Consider the following 25,752-nt stretch of genomic DNA (forward strand, 5'->3'; position numbering starts at 1 on the left):
CATATAATTGCTAACTTTGTTTTGGTTTTTATTCCCTCTTCTATCTGGCGACCGGCTGACGTGTACACGCTACTCTCACGAGACAGAGTTGAGTTTAGACTGGCTAGTCTGCACCGAAATGGATGTAGTAATTGTACATGTACCAAGTACACCATTGGATCTAAGATTTTTCCACAAATGTCTTGACCTTATGATAGGTCAAAATGACCAAACTAAGAAACACAGCAACATTTGCTGCCCTGTCACATGACCCATCAGAAGTCGGCAAATTATCCCATCATCCACCACGATAATAAATATAGCTTGGTGAATTTATTGGGGACTGTAAATGCATAAACAAACCTAACAATCGAAAAATATAGAAGCATATTTGAGAAAAATAAACGTTTGATTTATACAAAGTCTAATTGCAGAAATAAGTATGCAAAAAAAATCACGATTTTCTCGTAAAGGTGATACAGGAGTGCCGATAACTATGAGCTGCTTCTGTGAGTTGGAATGGCGGACGTTTCGGTCGCGGGCGTTTCGGCCGAAGGCGTCTTTTCGTACGAATTTAGTTTCCTATGTTACAAGCACGACATACATGTAGTTATATTCGTTCGCTAACTAACTCTAAATGTCATAATGTATTGCTTGTAAGTATTAGCAAATAAATATGCCGTGCTTATAACATAGTATGGAGATTTTAACATCGGTACACATGAATTAAAATTATGAGTTGTTCATGTTAATTCTGACTCTGCCTCCCACGTAACAATTTTGTTAAAAACACTCATAAATACATTATTGAAAATCACTTTAAAATGTTCGGGCCCAAACGACCGTCTATCGTGCGTTTGCGATACAAGCGATTCTCCGCCGTGAGGTGGGTTGGATGAGCATTCACTATCGTGCTCCGGATACCTCTGACTGAGTTGGGCATTGTTTCTTTTGCTGTCCAATTCGGGATGTTCCAATTGTATACACACAGGAAATGGCATAGGTCAGAACTTGCCCGGACGCTGCTGGTTGCGTGTGAATGAATACTTCTCTGAGAAATCTGGTAGCGTCGGAGGAGACAGGCTTCGTGTCACGGGACACCAATGAACTTGTCTAGCAGCTGCTCACAGACGAGCACATCTGTCATAAGCCCTCACACTCGGCGTGTTTTTTTTTTACCGTTATCGAAATAATTAATGCTTTAAAAAGAATTGTTCAAATGACGTGAAAAGCAAAGGCAGTATGAAAGACTGAATTGTCGATCAAAACTGCAGGGGTTCCTTTCATATACGCGAGTAAGGGTCCTCCACAGTAACAAGGCAAAATAAATAATCTGTACACCCAAACAAAGATAAGGACGTTTTTTATTGTTCCTTTCAACTAACACTTTCACGATTTGCCATTCCACCGATGGGTGGGAGCTAGGAGCGCTGCTTCAAGGTCATCTTACTCAGACAACTAAAGATAGTTTAAATTTTGTGATGTCTTTAGTTCCGAAATTACGCACACATTTATTATAATAAATAATACAATGCAGTAACAGGAAGCCACAGAATGTGTTGACCGTCAACTGCACTCAACTCTAAGATAAAAACTAATGAGGGCGCTCTATATAGCTAATCACGTCCACCTTCGGTAGGGGAATGCCGGCGGATGGCCCGGTGTCTGAAGGGTATCTGAAATTAATAGTATGACAGTGACCGGGTCCTACCCAGATTGAGAATAATATATGAAATATTCTCCTACATCACTAATAATTATTTAATAATTTGTCTGGAAATCTTTGCCAGTTCGTTGGCAACGGTGCCCATACATAGATCCGAGAGTGCATTTCCAACGTATCAGTTAGTACTGAATACTGTAAAGTGACTAATTTTCACTGGGTTTAAATTTCACTGATTTAGCATTTCAGGCATATTCAGTGGGTTTTAAATTCACGGTTTTATCATTTAGATAATATGTTCTATGCTCAATTTTACATATTCACTGGTTTTTAATTTAGCGCATTTTCCAATCAGCGAAATATGCAAAATTGAAACCCAGTGAATAATTAACCATTTTACAGTAACTCCCTTCCATAAATTACGCGGGTCTTTAATTACATGTAAGTACTGGAAAATCAAAGACGCATGCGTATTAAAGTTTTTCAATATTTCATCGAACAACTATTACTTTTAAATGACATTTTTATTTCATAGTGTTTTGTCAATATACAGTATCTGTCAAAATGAATTAAACATAATAAAAAAAAATCCCAATTTTTCTCACTATCTCTTTAATAGCAAAGATTATAAATAAAAATACTCAATATATCTTTTCTCGAGATGTTTCGATATTAGGACTGCGCCCTCTTAAATCCACAAGTTTAAGATCGTTCTACAACACTATGTATCAAAAGAGGGCGCAAGTCAAGACTGGCAGGGCGAATATAAGCCGGTGGAGAAGTATATTTTGGTGTTTCAAAATTGTTATTTTAAAAACCAGAAGGAAGTATACTAGAAGAATGTAGATTAATGACAATACAATGGCGATACACTTGTCGCATGGTGTACATTATTATTTGGATTATGAAAATAAATTTGAGGGGATTAATGCCTTGTTTGCCAACACACTCGGTGATCCCAATTTTTTGGCAGACATTCATGTAATGGCAATAATGTAATAAAACAAATTTCAAAACCACAACCAACTCATCAATGATTGATTGATTGATTGATTGATTGATTAAAGCGCGGTGGTCGTCGCACAATGCGTGTTCGAATTTCATGTAAATAAACAATGGATTTTACACGCGTTGTATACGTCGCTATGAGTCCCATATCGAACAGGACGCGGCACGACGACTGTCGCCCTTTAAACTGAAATTATTTCAACATTTTGCATTGTTACAATAGACAGGTTATGAGCTGAGATCCCAAATCTCGGCATTACAATGGCAAGTACACTTTATCTGCTTTCAATAAATATCGTTCCATGGCACCGTGTTGGTTAAACAGGGTATAACTGTTCTACGTCACTGGGCCACTATTATCCCTCTGTGTCCCTGCATACATACATCATACTGCATACATCTCCCTTACATACTCACAGCTTCATTTCCCACCCCCTGATTTTTCTCAGGTCTCCCGAACCCATAAGAAAAAAAACACAATATTATGATGTTATTTAAAAAAAAAATCAGCGCCATGTCTATATTAAGACAAGCCGATAAGACAATATGAGGCAAGATATTTTCGATGGAATTCCATTAATATACTATCCCGTTGACTTTACCATTGTTCGTACATCTTAGATAACTATCAATTTCATTTATTGTAATAGTTTTGTGTGACTGCGGTTATCGATATTCTACATATTTCCTCCCATGCCCATTTTCCATTTCCATCTAAACTATCATCATCGTAACTAAGCAACCTTTTAAAATAACTAAAACACTCATCCTCTTCAATGTACGACACTTCAATCTTTGGATTTTTGTTGTTTATTATGCTCCATAGTATTTTACAATCGGTTTATGAAGATATACAAAGTGTGCCTTGTTTATTAAGATTAAGTTATATTTTACTGAATGTACTTGTACATCTCGGCAAATCCACTCTCCCTGCAAGTTAAAACCCTTAACAATACTAGAGACAAATAGTTAAAATATCTTAGCTACATTTTTGCAACTCTCTATTTTGCCAAAAGTTGTAAATATTGTTTTTAAGAATCCACGTGTTAAGAGTCTTTGAGCCTTTCCTGGGTGGTATACCGCGCCCTCGCCGACGAACTCAGGCGCAGACAAATACAAGTATATTTTGATTATACAAATATATTTAGTTTTATATGGTTTAACAAATCTTTCTTCATCTCCCAAACGAATGGAAAATAAGAGGAAAAATCGATGTGCAAAGTTAATAAAACCATAATAATCTGCATACATGGTTTGACTACATAGCGACTGTGCGCGCCTTTTAACTATCCGAGACTGAGTGAAAAATACTGTGACAGGAATGCTCAAAAAGGCGAATCATGATGTTAAAAACAAATGTACTAGATAATTAAGAAGTGTTGAAAGTTATGGCATAAATAAACAAATCTGAACCATGATCTGAACTGAAACTGTTATAAAACAGGATGTTGAACAAAAACATATTTTCCCGGAAAAATAACAGATTATATGAATAAATAGTTTCTATTTTGGATTCTCAGTCGAACGAGGGTGGTAAGAATTGTGTTTTGGGGTTTAATATACTGGTCAGCCGATACTCAGACATTTTAAGTTGATGTGTTCCAGTGACGTGTAAAAATACACAACATAAATCTGAATAGAGATGACACATTTAACGTGGAATACTGCATTTCTATAATTTTATTCGGTGAAAATACTACACAACACACAAAATAGCAGACATGGCTCTATTTCTATATGATGGCTTAACTTACGATTCATTGCATTTTCTTTTGCCATTTTGCACAAAATACCGTGCACTATGAGTGGTTTGTTCTGTAGAACACAGTCCGTTTCGACCCCGAAAGTTACGTGGTTACTGCCAAATCGAAAAGACTATTGATGTATTCGAGGTGTATGTGGACAGAAACTCACACATTTTTTTTATTTTTAGAATTAATCAAATAATGCTCACAATGAAATTATTTAAGTAACTAGTACATACTTACTTTATTACTATCTTCTTTGTTAATCTGTACGGGGACTTTCTCTTCAATTTTCTTAATCCTTAGAAAATCAAACGCTGTAATAGAGTATGCCATCATGCATCACAAGGGTTTCTGATTGCAGATCTCACGTTAGTGTCTAGCGCCCTCAAACGTTTACGACTCCCATTTACGACAAACTGTCACCCTCTTTGTGCGCAACTGGGGTTGAAAGAGTGGCCATGTGTAGTAGTTCTCTACAATCTCCACTGCTCCAAATCCTTGTCTAACCTTGTCTGTGTACAATTATAAGGGCTTGATTTCAATAGGGAAGAACAAAGGTTTCTGTTGGACACCGTACCGAAACGGATCTCTTTTCGACATGTTTTGGGGTAAGGACTTTTAAAGTTAAATGTCAAAATATTCGATAGAATACACGTGTACCTGGACTACAAGGCATCAACACAGACGTTATTTAATCGACTATTCCACTTTTATTGTGTTTACGATCAATTCGCCTGTGCCTGCCTGTTTTGCGTGAGTGTAGCTTGCTTCTCTCTGCCGCGCCAGTCAACATCTTTTAAAGACAGTACATATACGACAGTTTATTGGTGTGTAGGTTTCATTGCTTGAGGTGTTTTTACACACATGTTCTATACTTGAGTATAAAATACACGACATTTTCTTTATTGTATATTTCTGTAGTATACATGCATGGTATATTTATAACTATAAAATGTACCCCCCCTTCCCCAAATATTGTTTTTTGCGAGGTATTGATGTTTCAGTTAAAAGGTATTTAAATAGAACATCCATATTTTTAAAATATTTATAAATTGTGAATACTGTATTTGCTCTTTCAGGAGAAGAACTGACTTGTTTTGACCATAAGATTCTTACTGCATTGTGTTCAGAAATTTATTAGTAGTGGATTTTGAATAGAATTATTTTGTAATATTGTCAATAAGAATTTCTCATGAGCAAGAATCTGATCAGAAAATTTATCTATTTTTGCTAAAAATCATATGGGTAGACCAACTTTCCTTTTATTTACATGTATACTAGTAACAGAGCAAATAAAATATAAATCATACAGATTACAACAAGATTCAAAAAGGTGTGAATGTTATTGATGGCAATTAATGAAATATTCGTGAAGCATTCTACATTAAAAGCATAACACAATTGCTATTGGCTACATAGGTCTTGGTATAAACAGCCATTACTTATGATTATTCTTTCAACCATTCATTGCTAATTTATGCAGAACATAGATCCGATCAGTTATAATTAAAATGTTTCAAATTATTAATCGTTCACAAAACATATTTTGAATAGTATTGTCGAATTGGGTGTATCGTTGAGTCAAAGGTCAAACCAATTGTTGGAGATTTCTATCGCAACTGTTTTTTCCACTAATGCGAGGTGTTCATTCAAATTTATAAACAACTCCTTGAAAATTTTTGTGGCTTTTTAAAGTCATTTATATTTTCAAAATGACAGGTGAAAACTTGTGATGTGTCACTAGTCAATAGCAAGTAGTGAAATATACTTCTAAATCAGCCGCCATTTTCAGGGACTAATGGCCACACTTGATTGGATGTCGTATAACGTTCATATTTACTATTTTCTAGGAATAACCATCGATGATGGCAAACATTACACCCAGACTGTTGAAGAGTCGTTCCATATCTCCATGGCAGCACTGGAAACAAAAGATGAGAAAGGTAAGCATATAGAATAAATAACAATATTTAATGAAACAAAACAAACTATTTATCTACAGTCCCCTCTACCACTAATCTGGAACAGGTGATTATTATAATGTCTGCGAAAAATACAACTACTTGTATAATTTACAAACCCAGAAATACAATTAACATTACTCTAGTTAAAGGGGAACTAAATAGAACCTAATTTGGTGTTTGTATTTATTACTATCGTTTCAGTCATTCTTTGAACGATTATGTTTAACTAAATATTGCTACACTACAGCAAGTTATTATCAACATTGTCGGTAAATGTTGTTTTGATACATTCGCGATGCACCCAGACTTCAAGTCGCCGCTCCACTATCCAATCACGCACTTGTTGACTGTCTGTCACATTCACAGCGCAGTAAACAGGGATTCCCGACTCAACCTGCGATTCGCGAAAAGATAGTTGAGCTGTATTTAGAAGGAATATCATTTGCTGACATAGCGAAAAGGCTTGGTGTGATGAAATCTACTGCGTATAATATATGGAAAAAATTGTCTGAGTCCATAGCGGATCTAGCAACCGTGCGTGTGTCCAAGTGAAAGTCTGGTTTTATCCGCTTTGATATTTTACCAGCTTCAGTAGATAAGCCGGCAGTCGGTCACACGGTTGGTTTTCATTCTGTTTCATCATAGGTGATGACCCATCCAGAATGAATAGTTTTGTCTTTATTATGCCTCCTGATGTAGTTGAACAAAGATTGCCGATGACCAACTGTTTGAATCGATGGTTTGTCGATAAATCCAATTTCGGATTTTCTTCGTCAATAATTTGAACGCGAAGTGCGTTCATTCGTTGTAAAAATGGTGTCTCGCTAGTGAGGCGGTCGATAAAACTGTTGTAATCAAAGTCACCACTATGAAACTCAGCTTGTGATATATATTGGTATAATTTTTGTATCCCGATAATAAACAAACTCTACTTTGAATAAGTATTCCGCCATGACTGTCAGTCCGAGTCAAGTTGAAATGCATTGTGGGTCCAAAAGCTGCTACTCAAAGTAATATGGATTACTCCAGAATTGCAACATAGAGGTTCATCCTGAGTAAATGACAGAATAGAAAGGATGCAAACCATGTTGTGTACTTTCGCCATGCACTCTGAAATCAATGCGAGTTTTCTCATAAAGTACAAACCAAACTATCGTATCAATACCAATTATTATGAAATGAAACACACTTTTTACATGCATATTTTAAAAAATATCGTCCTCTGGGCTTACAATTGTGAATGCCCTCAACTCGATAAATGCCTAAAAATAGAGGGATGGGCTTCATACTCGGGATGGGCTTCACGATCGGGAAAGTACGATGCTTTAACACAATTGGGCTTTCACTGTCAGAATACTGTGGTTCAAACGTGTAATGTTCTAACCAAAGTTCTGAAAAGCACATTGTGCATATAAAAGTTAAGTTTATACTAGTAGTACACAATGCTTGGCAGCATGAACGGCTATGTACAATGGCGTATACGAATATGATCAGATACTAAAACGTCATAACTTTGAAAAGTACCCGGATGTTAAATATGTTCATTTGTTATTTATTCCCTTCCATGAATGGCCTCCATGGCAAGCACTTCAAATGTCTATTCAAGCTACAGTTATAATTAAAACAAAATTAAACCACTGCAATATTATTTCGAATACAGTTTAGAATATACACAACTATAAATTAAGGCCGCATTTAGGTTCGCTTTAATAAAACAAACTTCATTCAGTAAATTTCATTTGGGCAACGTAGTTTTTTTCTTAAAACGTTAATAAACCTATATGAATATCCAGTGATTGAAAACACCAATCACAATGCTTTGATGACTGATTACTGCCCTCATTGAATTCAATAACTGTCAGCGTGCATTTGAACCATCATAATTACCCTGCTAAATTAAAATGAGAATGAATGTTTATAATTTGAATATTTGGTACCAAACTGTAACGCAGTTTTATGTGGGAAGGATGTCTTCATAGCGACAAAAACAGGAAATGGAATTTTGTTTTATAATTTGGTACGTCCAAGCTGATTGGGCGCCTTGTTTTGAGGCGCGCCCAATCAGATCTCACTGCTTAAGATACGCAATTAGCCTATGCGGTCCCGCACGGTATCGTGTAGAGGCCTATAGGTCGAAGACACGGAACCGTGCGATTCGAACAAGTGATTACTTGTGCTATTTGTCACCCATATTTATTAACTTTAAATACTGGGAAGCAGTTCATCATCCCATATTGTTCACAATGTTAGAATGACGTGTCTAGCTACTTTCTTGTAGTATATTACAATCTCTGCACTCATCAAAAACAATGTCGTAAATAATCTGTACAGAAATAATCGTATGCTTGACTCTCATCTTGACAGTTTCTAGACTGTGTAACATTTACTCTAACTCCCTTAAAGTTGAGAACAATGATTATTTTGCAACCGTTTTTGTTTCTCATTATTGCATCACTTCTTGACTTTAACGGTCCATACTTTCCCAGTCATATAAGCCAGTATGAGCCATCCCCTTATTTTTAGACATTTAACGAATTGAGGTCTTTGATAATTGGTTGAATCTTGAGTTGTTGATGTTGTTTATATGCATGTAATAAGTTGTATTGCATGATAAATCAATAATGGTATGGTAGCTCTCTTTTGTACGAGTGTTTGGTGGACCTGAAAAGGGCTATTCGGTTTGTGCTTTTACGAGAAAAACGAGTAATTTTCACAATGCATGGCGAGCAGCACAACGTGGTTTGCACTCTTTGCTCTGTTTTTACTCACAATGAACCAAATGTTGCAATTACTGATAATTACTTCTGCACTTTGTTGCAAAAATACGCTGTCGGGTCAAAAGATGTTGTTTCAGGTCAAATACACAAAACCATCATGGCGGAAATTGCTTTGGAGTTTGTGTACGTTTATAAACATTCCATGACGAGGACAATAATGAAGATCTTGTCCTAGACTCGCTATTTTCCCACTGATCCTAATCACTTTTGAACTTTTAGATTGTAAATATATGTGAATAATATTGTAATAAAATATTTTTTGTGAACATTTTTGTTTCTCTACTGTGAAGGTGCAATTATGACGCCACCCTTAAAGACGTAATATTTCCCTTAATGCGGCATGATGAATGGAAATTGTCATTTGGACAATTTTTCAAGAAGGTAACATAGTCACAATGTTTTCTGAGGCGATCCTCTGGCATATGCCCACTTCTTATTAGTCCCCGTTTAGACACCGAAAACAGAGACTTATATTTTGACCTTTGTGCGTCCGTGTGTTCGTGCATGTGTCAATCAAACTTCACACATACATCATACATAATATTATACATATGCACATCACTTTCACAATCTCATTCAAGATGGCAGAATGGTGGCCATTTTTGTGCTAAAAAATCATCAAAATCAAGCATTTATGGATGTATTTTGTTTAAACTTGGTACATACATTGGACATTATGAGACCTTGATGCACATTTTTATTTTTCAGATCCAATTTAAAATAGCCGGTTGTTTTCATAAATGCAGTTCTAGTGCCATACCTCTGCCAAGTTTTGACTGATTATGATCAAATTTTATATATTCATTATACATCATGACATAGATATATTGGTTTGACTATCTGATTCAAAATGGCCAAATGCCAGTCATCAAAAATCAAGCATTTTTCAGTGTTTGATCTAGGCTGCGCCATTGCGCAATTTGCGCAAAAAAATCAAAGTTGACGCGTTATTCATACCACTGTGCGCCAGTTTGGGCGCAACATTTTTGTCCTGCCAATTTAATGAAACAATTACGTAGTTGCGTTGTTTTTACCGTAAAGAGGCTGATTGACCTTAACGACCCATTACTTACTTCGTGGCAACATCTTTTGCGACAATAATGTCGCAAATTTCATCACGTGACCACTTCAAGTAGACCGTGTGCAAATAAACAGCATGGCGAATAAAAGCCAGCGGTTGATGAATGAGTTCATCTTCGGGCATCAGTTCGTTCTATGAAAGAAAATGATACCCCAGAAACAGTTTCTGAGACTTCTGAACGTTTGGAGGGCCGGATAAATATGGGATAACAGATACAACGGTAACTAGCAGTGATACTAGTTCCGATGTTAATCAGTGGCACCCACAGGTACGTAAACACAATCATAACACTGTTACGGTATTCATTGTTTTCAATGCTAATGTTATTTTAATAAATTACACTTTTACTTTGAAAATTATGACCAGCAAAAGAGCCTACTTAGTACTATACCATGTATTATCAAAGCAAAGTTGCGAAGTGTTTTGTAGGTCAACATTACATTACACGTGAAACCAAAATATAAGACTATTTTTTGTAATAATAATTATCTTTATTGCGTTCGTATCTTTATCAGGATTTTGACTAAAATGCAATACAGATGTGAATAAAGATAAGCAAACAATTAAAGTGAGAATAAAAATACACACAGGAAAATAAAAACTGACAAGCAAATAAAAGTAGGGAAAAATAAATTGGGTTGTTTTTAGCTCCGCTGTCGACTTTGTCGAGCGGAGCTTATCATATGAGTGATTGTCCGTCGTCGTCGTCCGTGTCAATGTTTTACTTTTTCGACTTCTTCTTGAAAACTACAAGCCTGAATGCTTTGATACTTGGTGTATATGTACCTTGGGTGGACCTCTCTTAGGTTTGTTCATTTCATGTTGATATCTTCAATTCTCTAATTTTGGTGAATATTTTTGTCATTTTTGGTAAAAAGTGATATTTTCGACTTCTTGTTAAAAACCGCAAGTATAATTACTTTGATATTACATATATAGGTACTACATGTGAATCTCTCTCAGATTTGTTCATTTTGTAATGATATCCTTAGTTCTCTAATTTTGGTGAATATTTTTGTCATTTTTGGTAAAAAGTGATATTTTCGACTTCTTGTTAAAAACCGCAAGTGCAATTGCTTTGATATTACATATATAGCTACTACATGTGGACCTCTCTCAGATTTGTTCATTTTGTAATGATATCTTTAATTCTCTAATTTTGGTGAATATTTTTGTCATTTTTGGTAAAAAGTGATATTTTCGACTTCTTGTTAAAAACCGCAAGTGCAATTGCTTTGATATTACATATATAGGTACTACATGTGGACCTCTCTCAGAATTGTTCATTTTGTAATGATATCTTTAATTCTCTAATTTTGGTGAATATTTTTATCATTTTTGGTAAAAAGTGATATTTTCGACTTCTTGTTAAAAACCGCAAGTCCAATTGCTTTGATACTACATATATAGGTACTACATGTAGACCTCTCTCAGATTTGTTCATTTTGTGATGATATCTTCAATTCTCTAATTTTGGTGAATATTTTTGTAATTTTTGGTAAAAAGTGATATTTTCGACTTCTTGTTAAAAACCACAAGTCCGATTGCTTTGATATTACATATATAGGTACTATATTTGGACCTCTCTCAGATTTGTTCATTTTGTGATGATGTCTTCAATTCTCTAATTTTCGTGAATATTTTTGTAATTTTTAGTAAAAAGTGATATTTTCGACTTCTTGTTAAAAACCAATAGTTCAATTGCTTTGATATTACATATTTAGATACTACATGTAGACCTTTCTCAGATTTGTTCATTTCGTGATGATATCTTGGATTCTATAATTTTGGTGAATATTTTTGTCATATTTGGTAAAAAGTGATATTTTCGACTTCTTGTTAAAAACCAAAAGTTCAATTGCTTTGATATTACATATATAGATACTACATGTAGACCTTTCTCAGATTTGTTCATTTCGTGATGATATCTTCAATTCTCTAATTTTGGTGAATATTTTAGTCATTTTTGGTAGAAAGTGATATTTTCGACTTCTTGTTAAAAACTGTAAGTCCGATTGCTTTGATACTATACATATTGTTCATTTTCTGATGATGTCTTCAGTTCTTTAATTGAAATGTGCATTTCTAACAGCGGAGCTATCTCAGCCGATAGGCTGCTTGTTCATATTTGTGTTGGTGAATGTTTGGATTACTAAAGCCATGTACATGACCTTATCTCGAGATAGCTGACTATATTGTTTTCAGTTTTTCCTCTATAGTTTTGAAACAGTTCTCTATGTATTATTGTATGCACACACTGGGTTTCAGAATGCTTTAGTTGGCTATCAGAATTAATTTTATGGCGTTTTTTCAAAATATAATTCAAGAACTCTGGGTGATGTTGTGTTGTTTCTTATAAAAAACGCATAGATCTTAAAAACTACCCAAAAACCTGTAAATTTAAAAAAAAGTATTGTTATTGATCTATGCAAAATGATTTACAGACATAACAATGGTTACAATATTAGAATGTATCTTGACTCTTCCAACTTTCTTTTTCTTGCAGAAAAGGTGGTTATCCCCAGACTGTGTTAAAATAATGAACGGTAGCACCCACTGTCAGTGTCACACCAGAACCCATCCATTACCACCTGTGAAGAATTGACATTTCAATGTTATGTATAAGAGTGACAATCTGTCAACACTAAGTAAAAAGCAGTGAATTGGTATCCAACAAAGTTTAACCCAGCTGATTTGATTTCTATACCCAAAAAGTGAAATTATAAGTATTCCATAGTGAAATGGTGAATATATTATTTTCTCATGCATTTTGTTGCAACATTTGTTTTTGAAGTGTCTTTCCCCAGTTGTGTTTTGTTGCAATTTATGATAAATAAAAAAATAACTGAAATACTTGCTTACATGTAGTCTTTTCTAGCAAGCACTGGAGCTTCTACAGCTTCCGTTTGTCAATGTTCCATTAATTGTCCCAGTAGGTAGATGTAAGTGGTCATGAAGAAGGTATTAGTAAAGGGCACTGTTCAGTACTATAAAACTTGTTTATAGGACAACAAGTGAGTGTTCAATATAATGTTGTTCAATAAAAATATCATTTTTTATGCATTCAGGCTTTTAAATGCTGGAAAATTCTTCAGACCTGCCACTAGATTGCTGTATTTCACTTATGCTCCAGACAATCCTGACAACCAGTAAACTGGTTGATTTGTGCCAAGTAAACACTTCAGGGCCCCCAGTATTTTTTCATGGCCCTTGTTCTCTTACAAGAGGGGCCCCAGTGGCCCCACTTAATGAATTCCTAGATCAATCACTGATTTTTGACATTCCAGAACTGGATCTTGGTATTTATGGATGGATTTTGATCAAACTTGGTATATACATTAGAGATTATTGGTTCCTGATGCACATCATTTTACTTTTCAGATCGGATTCAAAATGGCTGACTGGTGGCCATTTTGTTTTAATTAATGCTGTTCCAGAATAATATTTCTCAATATGGACAAGTACTCGTTTGACGATCAGATACAAGATGTCAATCATTTTAATGTTAAAAAAAATCATCATAATCAAGCATTATCTTCTGGATTAATACTTCTGACATGCTTATGTTTCAACTATATTACTATAAACAAAATTATACATCTTCAATTTGATAACTATTAGAAGCATGTGTGCTTCTAAATGTGCAACTAAACTTTTTAGTTTTTTTTTTTACGCGGACATTGCATGTTCTTATCAGTAAGTTTTCTTCTGTTGACAGATGTCAAGAAACTTAGTAGTCCATTGGTGTCCATCATGGTGAAACATGAAAAGGCAGAATTTCTAATTTGTACTCTTGAATATGGTAAACTTGTCCAGCAACCTTTAAGCTTGAACTTCACAGAGGGAGAAGAAGTCACTTTCTTCATTGAAGGAACAGGTAACTATTGTCATCGCTCTCGCTATGGACATGGTCATTCAAGCGTATACCGATATGATATAGCTGATGTACACTAATCTCATGCAATTTCCGTTCACGAAAAAGTCTTGGAGCAAATCACTTTAAATTTTCTTCTAATTCTTGTATTGCTCAGCACTGATTCATTAACCTTTTTACCACCAAACTTTATCAAGAAAATTTGTTTCTTATATTCTTCAATATTTCTAGAAATGAACCCTAATTTTGGAGCCAACAGACAAAATTTTTGTCCCAATTTTCGGAAGGAAAGTACAGACTATATATAAACAGGACTATTTTGTGAATTTGTGATGAAAAGAGGGAACTAGTGGTCAAAAGGTTAACAGGAAAATACTTAGTTTAATCAATCAGACTGTGCAGTGATCATTGAATGTTGAAATGTGAATAGAAGTGCTGTATAGTATGTATTATGCAACAGAATGTCTCCAGCTAGAATGTTTCAAATCACTAAATGATGACTTAGATATTTCATTTTAATCGCAATTCAAAAGCTAATCGCCATGGTGATTAAAAATTCATCAAAATTAATTCGGAATCTTGACCTTGGTCATGCATAGACAGATTACATTACATGTACATTACACTTTATGGGATTTTAATGCACCTCACTTTGTTTGTCAGATCAGACAAGATGGTTCATGTTCATCAAACTTGTATATTTCCTAAACTTGAGAACTTGCAAGGACTATATAATGCAATTACTTTTTATAGAATTATAACCCTCAAATATAAACCTTAACTGAATATTTTATGTAGGGGTGGTTCATTTAACTGGATATGAAATCCCGGAAAACAAGGAAGTTGATTTTCCAAACATGGAGGAAGGTGACGAAGGTGATTTGACATCAGGAAGCTCATCTGTAACCACGGACACTGAGTCATCAGCGTCAGAAGCAGAAGAAGAAGATGAAGATCATGAGGGTAGGGGAGGCATATATGATCGCCTGACCATAACTCTTAAATATTACATTATACTAATACCTAATTTATGATCTCCCCACTGTTTTGTTCAGGTCATATTCACTTTGAAACAAAGAATCTGACAATATTTTGTTTCATTTGTGACAGTCCCATATTGCATGTACAATGTATTTGTCTAGCATTTTTCTGTAATTTTATTATCGTATTTATCCCGCTAAGAGCCCAAGCTTGGACAAACACCCACCCCCAACTTTTGATAAAATAAAGGAATTGAGGTCATATCCTAGCATATGCCCAGGGTTTGTTTTTTCTACATCTGTAATAAAATAACAAAAACCTGTTTTTGTTCTTGTATTAACAATAAAAAATTCAAAAAATAATTGTCAATTGCGTAAAACGAGGAGTTAACGCGAAATAGCTGTGACATAAATAGAGCAGCGTGTTGGGTCACCACTATTTACGCAGTTTACATTTACTTTTTTAAGATTTATTATCAGAAACATAACAGCCAGCAAGTCAACAAAAATGTATATTAAAGCGGAAACGGTGGTTCTCTTTTTGAAATATGTCGTGGCCCTGAAAAAGGTCATTTGGTTTGTGTGTAATTATAGAAACAATTCAAGCAAATCTTATAGTATATGGAGAGCCGTGAAGCAAGTGTCGCACTCGTTCGGCTTTAGCGTAGTCAACAATGAAACCAGTGTTGTAATATTGTAGCAACCCGTACCTTGGAGAGTGGTTGAAAGCACGTTGTTTTGGCTTTATAAAATATTTTGTAGCAGCTTGCGAATCCATAACTGGGGCCAGCAATTTTGCAATGTTACGCCGAAGACTTTTGTTTTACCATCTTTCATCACCGCTATTGCTTTTCTTCTTCTTCTGTCGTTGGAAAAAAATCTTCAATAGCCAGAACTTGCTGAATGATAACTTTCACCGTGATTGATGAGCATACAGTCTGATAAAAAAGCAATGTTGACCTCTATGATGAAACACTAGTAGTGATGTCATTCTTAGCCAATCAGAAGCAGATGTTTAAAGGTCAAAGATGATTGACAAACTGTAAATAAAATCATTGTACGCCATTGCAGCAGAGTCGTTCTTCGCGAGCCAAATTTTTTAGTCTCTTTATTGTTATTAGACATGAATTAAAAGTGTAACGACAACGAAATCCGTGGATTAAAAGTGCTAAGTCAAAATTGTGTGCGACGACAGTGACAAACTTTAGGACGAAGCTGTAGGGATCTTGTTTGACGCCGAGAATGACGCCGACTTGGACTTTGAGGGTTTTGATTTTGACGAAGATGGCCATGAACGTACTACAAATTAGAGATCTGAGATTTTTTTTGAAACTATGAACTTTCGTAATTTTCACTGTGTAAATTTGTTTTCGTGTATGACTGTTGATCCAGTATTTGTCAAAACCGGAAATAATTTTACGCAGTTTAACCTGTGACATTTTAGTTCATTTTGAGTTTACATGTATTACACTGTTGATTTTTATTATTTCTGGTTTATTTGTTACATTATAAGCAATACATTATTTTTGTTTTACTTCTAATGTTGCGTATTGTTCATTTATTTCTCTTGCATGTTTTTATTTACTGTTCTATTCCCTGTCGCAGTTTGATCTGTGTGTTTTTGCAATTTACGTTTCTTTTTGCCAGGGATTTCCGGACAAACTCGCACCCCTATTTTTTGGCAATTTTCCATGTTCAGAACCCTGGGCTCTTACCAGGATAAATATGGTATTACTTTAATTTTGTTTGTATGATCTACGTTTATAAACTTTAACTGAAGATGTTCGTTTAATATGATTGGTTCACAGAAGTGCCAACTCTTCAACAACTTGCACTGACAGTAAATGGTATAAATGGTAATTTAGAGGAGGATGAAGAAAGTGAAGAAGAGGAGTGGAAACCAGGGAAACGTAAGATGAGATTGACAAAATATCACCTTGGAAATAGCAAAACAAATTGTCCAGTGTAAAACATGATGACCACCAACAAAAGAGATGTTGTTTATTGAACAGATGTCTGTCACTGTCACTGTCACTCAGTCTCTGTGTCTCTCTCTGTCTCTCTCTTTTCATCTCTATGTCCCCGTCTCTCTCTTACCATCTCTCTGTCCCTGCCTCTCTTTCCATCTCTCTGTCCCTGTCTCTCTCTTTCCATCTCTCTGTCCCTGTCTCTCTCTTTCCATCTCTCTGTCCCTGTCTCTCTCTTTCCATCTCTCTGTCCCTGTCTCTCTTTCCATCTCTCTGTCCCTGTCTCTCTCTTTCCATCTCTCTGTCCCTGTCTCTCTCTTTCCATCTCTCTGTCCCTGTCTCTCTTTCCATCTCTCTGTCCCTGTCTCTCTCTTTCCATCTCTCTGTCCCTGTCTCTTTCCATCTCTCTGTCCCTGTCTCTCTCTTTCCATCTCTGTCCCTGTCTCTCTCTTTCCATCTCTCTGTCCCTGTCTCTCTCTTTCCATCTCTCTGTCCCTGTCTCTCTCTTTCCATCTCTCTGTCCCTGTCTCTCTCTTTCCATCTCTCTGTCCCTGTCTCTCTTTCCATCTTTCTGTCCCTCTCTCTCTCTTTCCATCTTTCTGTCCCTCTCTCTCTTTCCATCTCTCTGTCCCTGTCTCTCTTTCCATCTCTCTGTCCCTGTCTCTCTTTCCATCTCTCTGTCCCTGTCTCTCTCTTTCCATCTCTCTGTCCCTGTCTCTCTCTTTCCATCTCTCTGTCCCTGTCTCTCTTTCCATCTCTCTGTCCCTGTCTCTGTCTTTCCATCTCTGTTTCTGTATCTCTCTTTCCATCTCTCTCTCCCCTGTCTCTCTCTCTTACTATCTCTCTGTCCTTGTCCCTCTCTTTCCATCTCTCTGTCCCTCTCTTTCCATCTCTCTGTCCCTGTCTCTCTTTCCGTCTCTCTATCCCTGTCTTTCTCTTTCCATCTCTCTGTCCCTGTCTGTCTTTCCATCTCTCTGTCCCTGTCTCTCCCTTTCCATCTCTGTCCCTGTTTCTCTCTTTCCATCTCTCTCTCTCTCTTACTATCTCTCTGTCCTCGTCCCTCTCTTTCCATCTCTCTGTCTCTCTCTTTCCATCTCTTTGTCCCTCTCTCTTTCTGTCTCTCTGTCCCTGTCTCTGTCTTTCCATCTCTGTCCCTGTCTCTCTCTCCCCTGTCTCTCTCTCTTACTATCTCTCTGTCCTCGTCCCTCTTTTTCCATCTCTCTGTCCCTCTCTTTCCATCTCTGTCCCTGTCTCTCTTTCAGTCTCTCTATCCCTGTCTTTCTCTTTCCATCTCTCTGTCCCTGTCTTTGTCTTTCCATCTCTGTCCCTGTCTCTCTCTTTCCATCTCTCTCTCTCTTACTATCTCTCTGTCCTCGTCCCTCTTTTTCCATCTCTCTGTCTCTCTCTTTCCATCTCTCTGTCCCTCTCTTTCCATCTCTCTGTCCCTCTCTTTCCATCTCTCTGTCCCTCTCTTTCCATCTCTCTGTCCCTGTCTCTGTCTTTCCATCTCTATGTCACTGTCGCTCTCTTTTCATCTCTGTCCCTGTCTCTCTTTCCATCTCTCTGTCCCTGTCTCTCTTTCCATCTCTCTGTCCCTGTCTCTCTTTACCTGCCTTTCTATCTGTCTTTCTGTAAATTAAGAGTTGTTAATGACATACAGTTATTTAGTTTCTTTACATTTAGCATTGTAAATTGCTAAATAACAATGGATAATGATGGGTATTATTATTTCATTAACTCCAAGGCAAGAAACGAAACAAAAAGAAGCAATCAACAAATGATGAAGATCAGAAACCAAAGAGAAAAAAGATGTCTGGGAGTGATGAAGATGATGATGATGATGAAGACGATGAAGACTATATTCCTAATAATAAATCAAAAGAAGTTGAAGAAAGCGATGATACAAGTGATGAAAGTGATGATTTGAGTGATGAAGACTATAGCCCTGTAGGTGATAAAAAAAAGAAGAAAAAAGTTGCCAAAAATGAGGAAGATGACACAAGTGATGATGAAGATGACTATGAATTAGATGATAGAACTGATGAAGACTCTGATGACGATGATGATGATGATAAGGAGGAGGATGCAGATGAAGATGAAAGTGATGACGAAGGTAACGCAACAAACAGTTTGGTTTATTGATTGATTTATGAATCTGGACATTACTCAACAGTGAATACCAATAATTGTTCTCTTGGGATGTGCTTTTCCAAGACAAACCTGTTTAAAATAATAAATTATAGATGTGAGTTGGTGATAACTAAATCATTCAGAACAATCTTTACCCAATTCTGAACATTGACAGTGTATCATCAGGTCAAATAACATTTGCCATTCATTTCCTCATAGTAATCACTAATAACATAATATTGTATTGTTTAATTTTTAGAAAATACAAGTACTGAAAAAAGTGATCAAATGGTAAGCTAACAAATTTTCTCATTCAACAGTTTCCTTTTGCAAATGATATCATATTTATTTTTCTGTCATATTTGACCATATAGATCTAGTTATCCAAAAACATATTGTTTAAGTTTAGATTCTCAATAATCTATGTTCTTCACTGAAATAAATCAATACTGATTTTAGACCATCTTTCTATCTCAGGTTGTCAGCTCTGAAGAAAAAAAGAAAAAGTCTCGACCAAGAAAGAAAGCCAGGGCCAAAAATGTACGTAATAAATAGCTAAACTTTGTTCACAAAATATATTGTACCTTCTATTTATTTTTTTTCGGCTATTTTTTTGGTTTTTTATTTCTTGAAGTTTTTCTATGTCTGATGATATTATTTTAGAGATTATATCTGAGATGCGTTTTGCACAAAGCTACCTTGTAGTTCCTGGTCTGTTTGCACTTGCAAGTCAGGAAATAACAACTAGAACCGTTTTTTATTTTTTTGGCTCAATATATTTTTAAAATATGATAGTTGATTATTTTACAGAAGCAGGCTGATATGACATCTGGTGATGCAGAGTCCATTGACACACCTCCAAAAGAGATCAGCAAAACCCAGGTATGAGTTTTCACTATGTACAGATAATGTCAAGTGGGAGCGGGTGAGAAAGATGAAAAACAGAAAACTGAAAGGCTAATTGCAGTATCAAATGTGATATCCTGTAGAGCCTTCAAAACTTGCATGATTCGTCACTGTTGCCCCTGGTTACACTTGTTCCATCTCACACCAGCGGTTCAACAGCAAATTATGCATCCATATAGTAATCTTGGAAAAAATCTAATTAGGTAAACAAAATACAAAATACGAAAATAAACAAAACAGTTTTGGTTTTAGGCCATATACAATCTTTTTTTTTTTTTTTTTATGACAAACCTCTCTTCCCAGCAGACACCAAGCTGACTCAACTTGATTTTAGAGATTTCATTTTGACTCAGTCTCTACATCCTATTATAGAGGCTCCTCTGTAGTGCATTGCATCCCAATTTAGATCATAAGGCAGTTGTATATTATTTTACTTTCTGCAGAAACTTCTTCAAAAGAAACTTAAAGGTGGCACTGTTATAAAAGACTTAAAACAAGGAAGTGGTAAAATAGCCAAGCTTGGAAAGATGGTGAGTATTTATGAAACGCTATGGAGGTTGAAACTAAAAATAGCTGAACTTCATCTTAAATAAGAATATACATTTTTTTGGTAGAATTTTGGTTCATTATATGTACAATATTAATAATAATCTATAGTGAACTACATAACTTTTTATTATTGTAATGTAATCAATGTAAAGAAAAAAATCACAACAAACAAACTTTTAAATGGAATTATTTTTATTTTTTTTAAGATTTTTGCCTTGCAACATTTCCTGATATGTAAATATTCGTCTTTGGTGCTAATTGCACGTTTACATCTGTAAACCAGTCTAACAACCCTAATACTGCACGTTTTGATGGCAGGGACTAAAACTGTATTTGAATTTAATCTGCTGAGTGAATATTCAGCTCCAGGAATCAAATCCAAAATCACTTCGGTGTGAGGCGAACATGCTAAACTATACTTCCCATCGCCCAATGGGAATTAGTTTATTTTTGTTTGTGAGGTAGCTGGTTGTACTAGTATTTTATGTTCTTCCTGTGTTTAAAGTAGTTATCACACATTATACAAAATTTATGCATGCGTTGCTCAAAGGTATGTTTTGGTGGTGGTTGTCTAAGGATTAAAAAAGCTGGTAATATGGTTGTATGCAGTAAACTGAACCCTGTCGACTTGGAATATAAATATAATTACCAACTTTAAAAAACTAGATTCAATCTCAACATCACCATTTTGTGTATCAAATTGACTTTTAGATTATTTGTGAAGTGTTGAATCAAGAGGCTTCTTATGTCTCTTTCAGGGCCAGATTTTAATTTAACTTACTGGGCCACTAGTCAATTAGATTTTACACAAATGTAACACACTGGCGCTGCCTAAACCATTGAAATATCACATTAATATTTACTTATTTCTATAGGTGGCTCTGTACTACACAGGTAAATTAAGTAAAAATAATAAACAGTTTGACTCGTGTCTTTCTGGTAAACCATTCAATTTTCGACTTGGCAAAGGTGAAGTGATCAAAGGATGGGATCTAGGGGTACAAGGTATGTTTAATGTTACTATGCATGTGGGTCTATAGTTATACACCCAATCCAATCTCGCATTGACAATTGATTTTGTGTAAATGCTAACACAGTAGAGGACTCATTTAGAAATTCCTTTTAAAATACAGCCTGTTAATACAAAATGATACATTATACAAATATCATTGTCAAGGCACAATGTTTGTAATATACACATTCAATAACGTAGTTCATTTATTTTATATAAATGCATAAAATTATCCAGTGTTGCCATGGAGCATACTGTAAATTTTTGTACAAACCTTGTCCAACTACCGGGTATAATAAACTGCATCAAGTGCTGGGATCAATATAGGACACTAATTTGTATGTTTTTTCTGTTGTGTGTATAGGTATGAAAGTTGGTGGCAAGAGAATCATCACAATTCCCTCATCACAAGGGTAAGATTTGTGTACTGTTTGATAAATGTTGCTATGGGAACACTGGATGTGGTGTGCTATATTGTATAAATACCACAGCTGGTGTTGATGTCTCGTGTAATCGTTGTATAAACACATTTGATTAGGTAACAGGGGTTTTTCTAGAAAAAAACTGCAAGAGGGAGCACTGCAATTCAGCGGTGCCACCAAGTGGGGGAGATGGGGTTCTACCTACCAGTTAAAATGGAGCATTCTATGGCTTCCTTGGGGCCAAAATTACTATCAAACAGGTAACAGTTGAAGACTGTGGCCACATGTGATCCCTGCCTGGTCAATCAGAATTGCATGGCTATGGCATAAGGGCACTGCGCCCCTGTTCCCTTGTTTAAAAAAAATCCCTGGTGCTTTTATTAGTTGCATTGGATATATCTCACTGGGTTTTATTAGACCCCATTTAGACCTGCATTTGACAATGACTAATTAAACAGGCACTTGTGTTTTGTCCTGTGCGTGCGTGCGTGCGTGTGTATATGCATGCGTTCGTCTGTGTGCATCACCACCTGTATCTTAGACATCTGATCACATTCAAACTTCACAAATACCGTACTCGACCGCGTTAGCGCCCATGCCCGGGCAAGCGCCCATCCCCCACTTTTGCACAATTTTTATATTTGGGGTCACATTCCGCGAAGCGCCCACCCCTTCAAAATGCAACTAATTTAAAATTTGGTCTTGCGTAACGAATATTGGTAATCGTTTTTATATGATACAGCATGGATATCGACAGCTGTGAACATGTTGTGAATGCGTAGACCACCGTAATCGTGCGTAAACTTCGCTTCGACAATGACTTGTTAATACAAGCAAAATGCGGTAAATATTTCATGCCATATTCAGTTTACCTCTCAAAAATGGCTAGTTACTAGTTTTTTGGAAAAACCATGTCGTTCATTCGCTGAAATCAATTCCAGTATCCGCATTGCGTTACCGGAAAGTCTTCGGGAAATTTCGAAGAATTGCGTCGGTACCACACAGAATTCTAATTGGGTAATAACCAACTTGACTCATTAGGTCAAAGGACACTGCTGCAGGTAAAATCTGCAAATGCATCATGGCGGAAAGTGATTTTCATCGAGAGTTTGCGTACGATCCAACACCTTCGTCAGTGGAGATAATATGAAAATTTTGACTTCGACTGTGTTCCAACAGACTCTAATGTTTTTAATTTCGTAAATTCTGGTGGTACGTAATTAATATTGTAATAAAATGTGCATATTTTTTGTGATCATTTCTGTTTCTTCATTGTGAAAATCAATGACGACACAACTAATTTTGTAATTTGATTTTCCCTCAAAGACGTAATCTGCCACATGATGAATCTAAATTTTCATTTGCAATTTTTTCGAGGGGGGTGCTCGGGTAAGCGCCCACCCCTAAAAAAATCGTGATTTTCTGAGTTGAGGCCCCTGGGCGCTAACGCAGTCGAGTATGATACATTATACATTTTGTATATCTTGGGTGATGTGTGCATGTCCATTTGTTTCATGATCCGTAGAATGGCGGCCATTTTTTATGCAGAAATTATCAAAATCATGCATTTTCGGAACTGGATGCTGGTCATCTATGGACAAATTATGTTCAAAATCTGTACATACATTGGACATTATGGGTCCTTGATACATTGGCTTTGTTTTTAGATTGGATTAAAAATGGCTGCCTGGTGGCTATTTTGTTTTAAGAAATGCAGTTCCAGAGCCAATCTGACATGCCTTAACCAAACTTTAGATATACATCATGTCGCACATATGCACATGTACTCAAAATTAAGCATTTCTGTAGCATTTTTGAGTATAGATGTTTTGTTTGATGTTAAAAATTTATCAAAATCAAGCATTTCTCTAATTCCGGATCTGGACCTTGGTCATGCATGAACAGATTTTGTTCAAACTTGGTATGTACATTGAACTTCATGGTACCTTTAATGCATGACACTTTGTTTGTCAGATCAGACTCAATATGGCCGACTTGTGGCCATTTTGTTTCAGTGAATGGAGCTTCTGTACCATATGCTAATGAAGATGAAATATAACCATATTTCGACTACCAGGGTATATATTCAAATTTAAATTTGACTAAATTGAAAATCCATAGAGATTTTAAGTATTTTTTTTTTATGAAAAACTTATTTTTAAAAAGCAGTGACTTGGGGTTCTCTGAGGTCATAATATTGCCCCATTTGATGTTAGTGAAGAAGGTTGAACATTAGAAACTCTGGGAAAAGGTGGGAATGGGAGGGGGATAAGATGAGATAAGGGATTGGAGGGGGGTTAGATTAATCCATAAAGTATTTCTTCAATCAGTGTTATAGGGAACTTGTACTTGTCACGTTTGTGTAGTTATGTAGTAAAATTTGTTTTATTGTAGGTATGGAAGTAAAAAAGTAGGACGCATTCCAGCCAATAGTAGTCTGACATTTGAAGTGGAGCTGAAGAGTGTGAGTTAGTTGAGCTATTTATAGATCAACGGTCCTCTATCATGAGAAAACAAGTTCAACTGATAAGGGTCAGTTTAGTATCAAAATATTGGTGTCTACATCATTGGAAAGGCCCCACAATGGGTGCTTTTGCCGAAATGCTGCCAAGATTTACAAACTGTGCGTTTTCTATCAATCATGTACAGGGTGTGCGCTAGTGTCTCGGCAAGACGAGTCCCACTTACAAAATTTTAAAAAATTGAAATTTGACCCTTTATAACTTTATTAGAGATTGGACCCCAGCTTGCCTGAAAAACTGGGTCCCCCTTCAATAATTGGAGTCCGGGAAGCAAAATATGGGGTTAACGCAATCCCTGCATGTATGTTTAAAATATTCCAATCTGATAAAAATCCCATGTAGATATAGGCTCCAATTTTGTTTTTTTAAATTTTTCTATTTGTGTATGACTAAACCAACAAAATATTCATAAACAAACCTATAAAAAATTAAAAAATAAAAATGGAGTCTATACCTACATCGGCTTTTAATCAGATCAAATTAAGAATATTCATGAAACCAGATTCAGTTTCTATCAGTGAACCATTGTTTTTTGTTATTTGTATTATTTTATATTCACTCTGACATAAACAATAAAAATTACTAAATATTATATAGTATATAAAAATAATATTATTTTACGTGTATGTTATTGTTGCACTATACTGTGTCTCATGACGATCGATATCATATGTGTATATATACATTGAAAAACAACAAAATCTGCCAGTCTTTGAAACGCAGTACATAGGAAACTTTGTTTCGGTTGATGCCATCCAGTACTGCCTTTGTGCATACTTTGTTGTATTCTCTTAATAAACTCATAAATGCAACTGATTGCTATTGAAGTCACACACATGAGGTAATCACAAAGTATGCATTTCTTGCGAGTCACTGAAAAGAATTGTCAATTTCGTAATTGTCATTTACCATGTTTTTGTAGTGGGCTACTTTTCATTTTCCAAATATCCATTCTGTTGTGTTGATCTGAAAAAAAAAGTGTTCAATATTTGAGGTCTTTAAAGGACCAGAAATTGTCTTTTTTTTTATTAGGGTTCATAAATCAATGTTAGCCATGGCTATTAAGGGGCTCTCAACCCTACACTGTTGCTATACCTTTTTAAGTTGATGTACCAGAAAGGTTTTATTCATGTAACAATGTCATGACCTTATCCCACCTTCCTAAGAGGT

General features: G+C 35.7%; 1 protein-coding gene across 1 annotated transcript; it reads left to right on the forward strand.

Moving 5' to 3' along the window:
* The first annotated feature begins 4,836 nt into the window (after nt 1-4,836).
* On the forward strand, nt 4,837-24,577 carry LOC100368928 (46 kDa FK506-binding nuclear protein-like). Its single transcript, XM_085506937.1, has 13 exons — nt 4,837-5,006; nt 6,249-6,341; nt 13,939-14,097; nt 14,893-15,057; nt 16,883-16,984; nt 18,786-19,154; nt 19,431-19,462; nt 19,649-19,711; nt 19,982-20,053; nt 20,521-20,607; nt 21,502-21,631; nt 22,003-22,051; nt 24,455-24,577. The coding sequence occupies exons 1-13, from the start codon at nt 4,997-4,999 to the stop codon at nt 24,531-24,533; spliced, it is 1,410 nt and encodes a 469-aa protein (XP_085363063.1). The 5' UTR covers nt 4,837-4,996; the 3' UTR covers nt 24,534-24,577.
* The last annotated feature ends 1,175 nt before the right edge of the window (nt 24,578-25,752 follow it).

The sequence above is a fragment of the Saccoglossus kowalevskii genome, chromosome 13, assembly GCF_978046115.1.
Source record: "Saccoglossus kowalevskii chromosome 13, keSacKowa6.1, whole genome shotgun sequence".
Taxonomy (NCBI): Eukaryota; Metazoa; Hemichordata; class Enteropneusta; family Harrimaniidae; genus Saccoglossus; species Saccoglossus kowalevskii.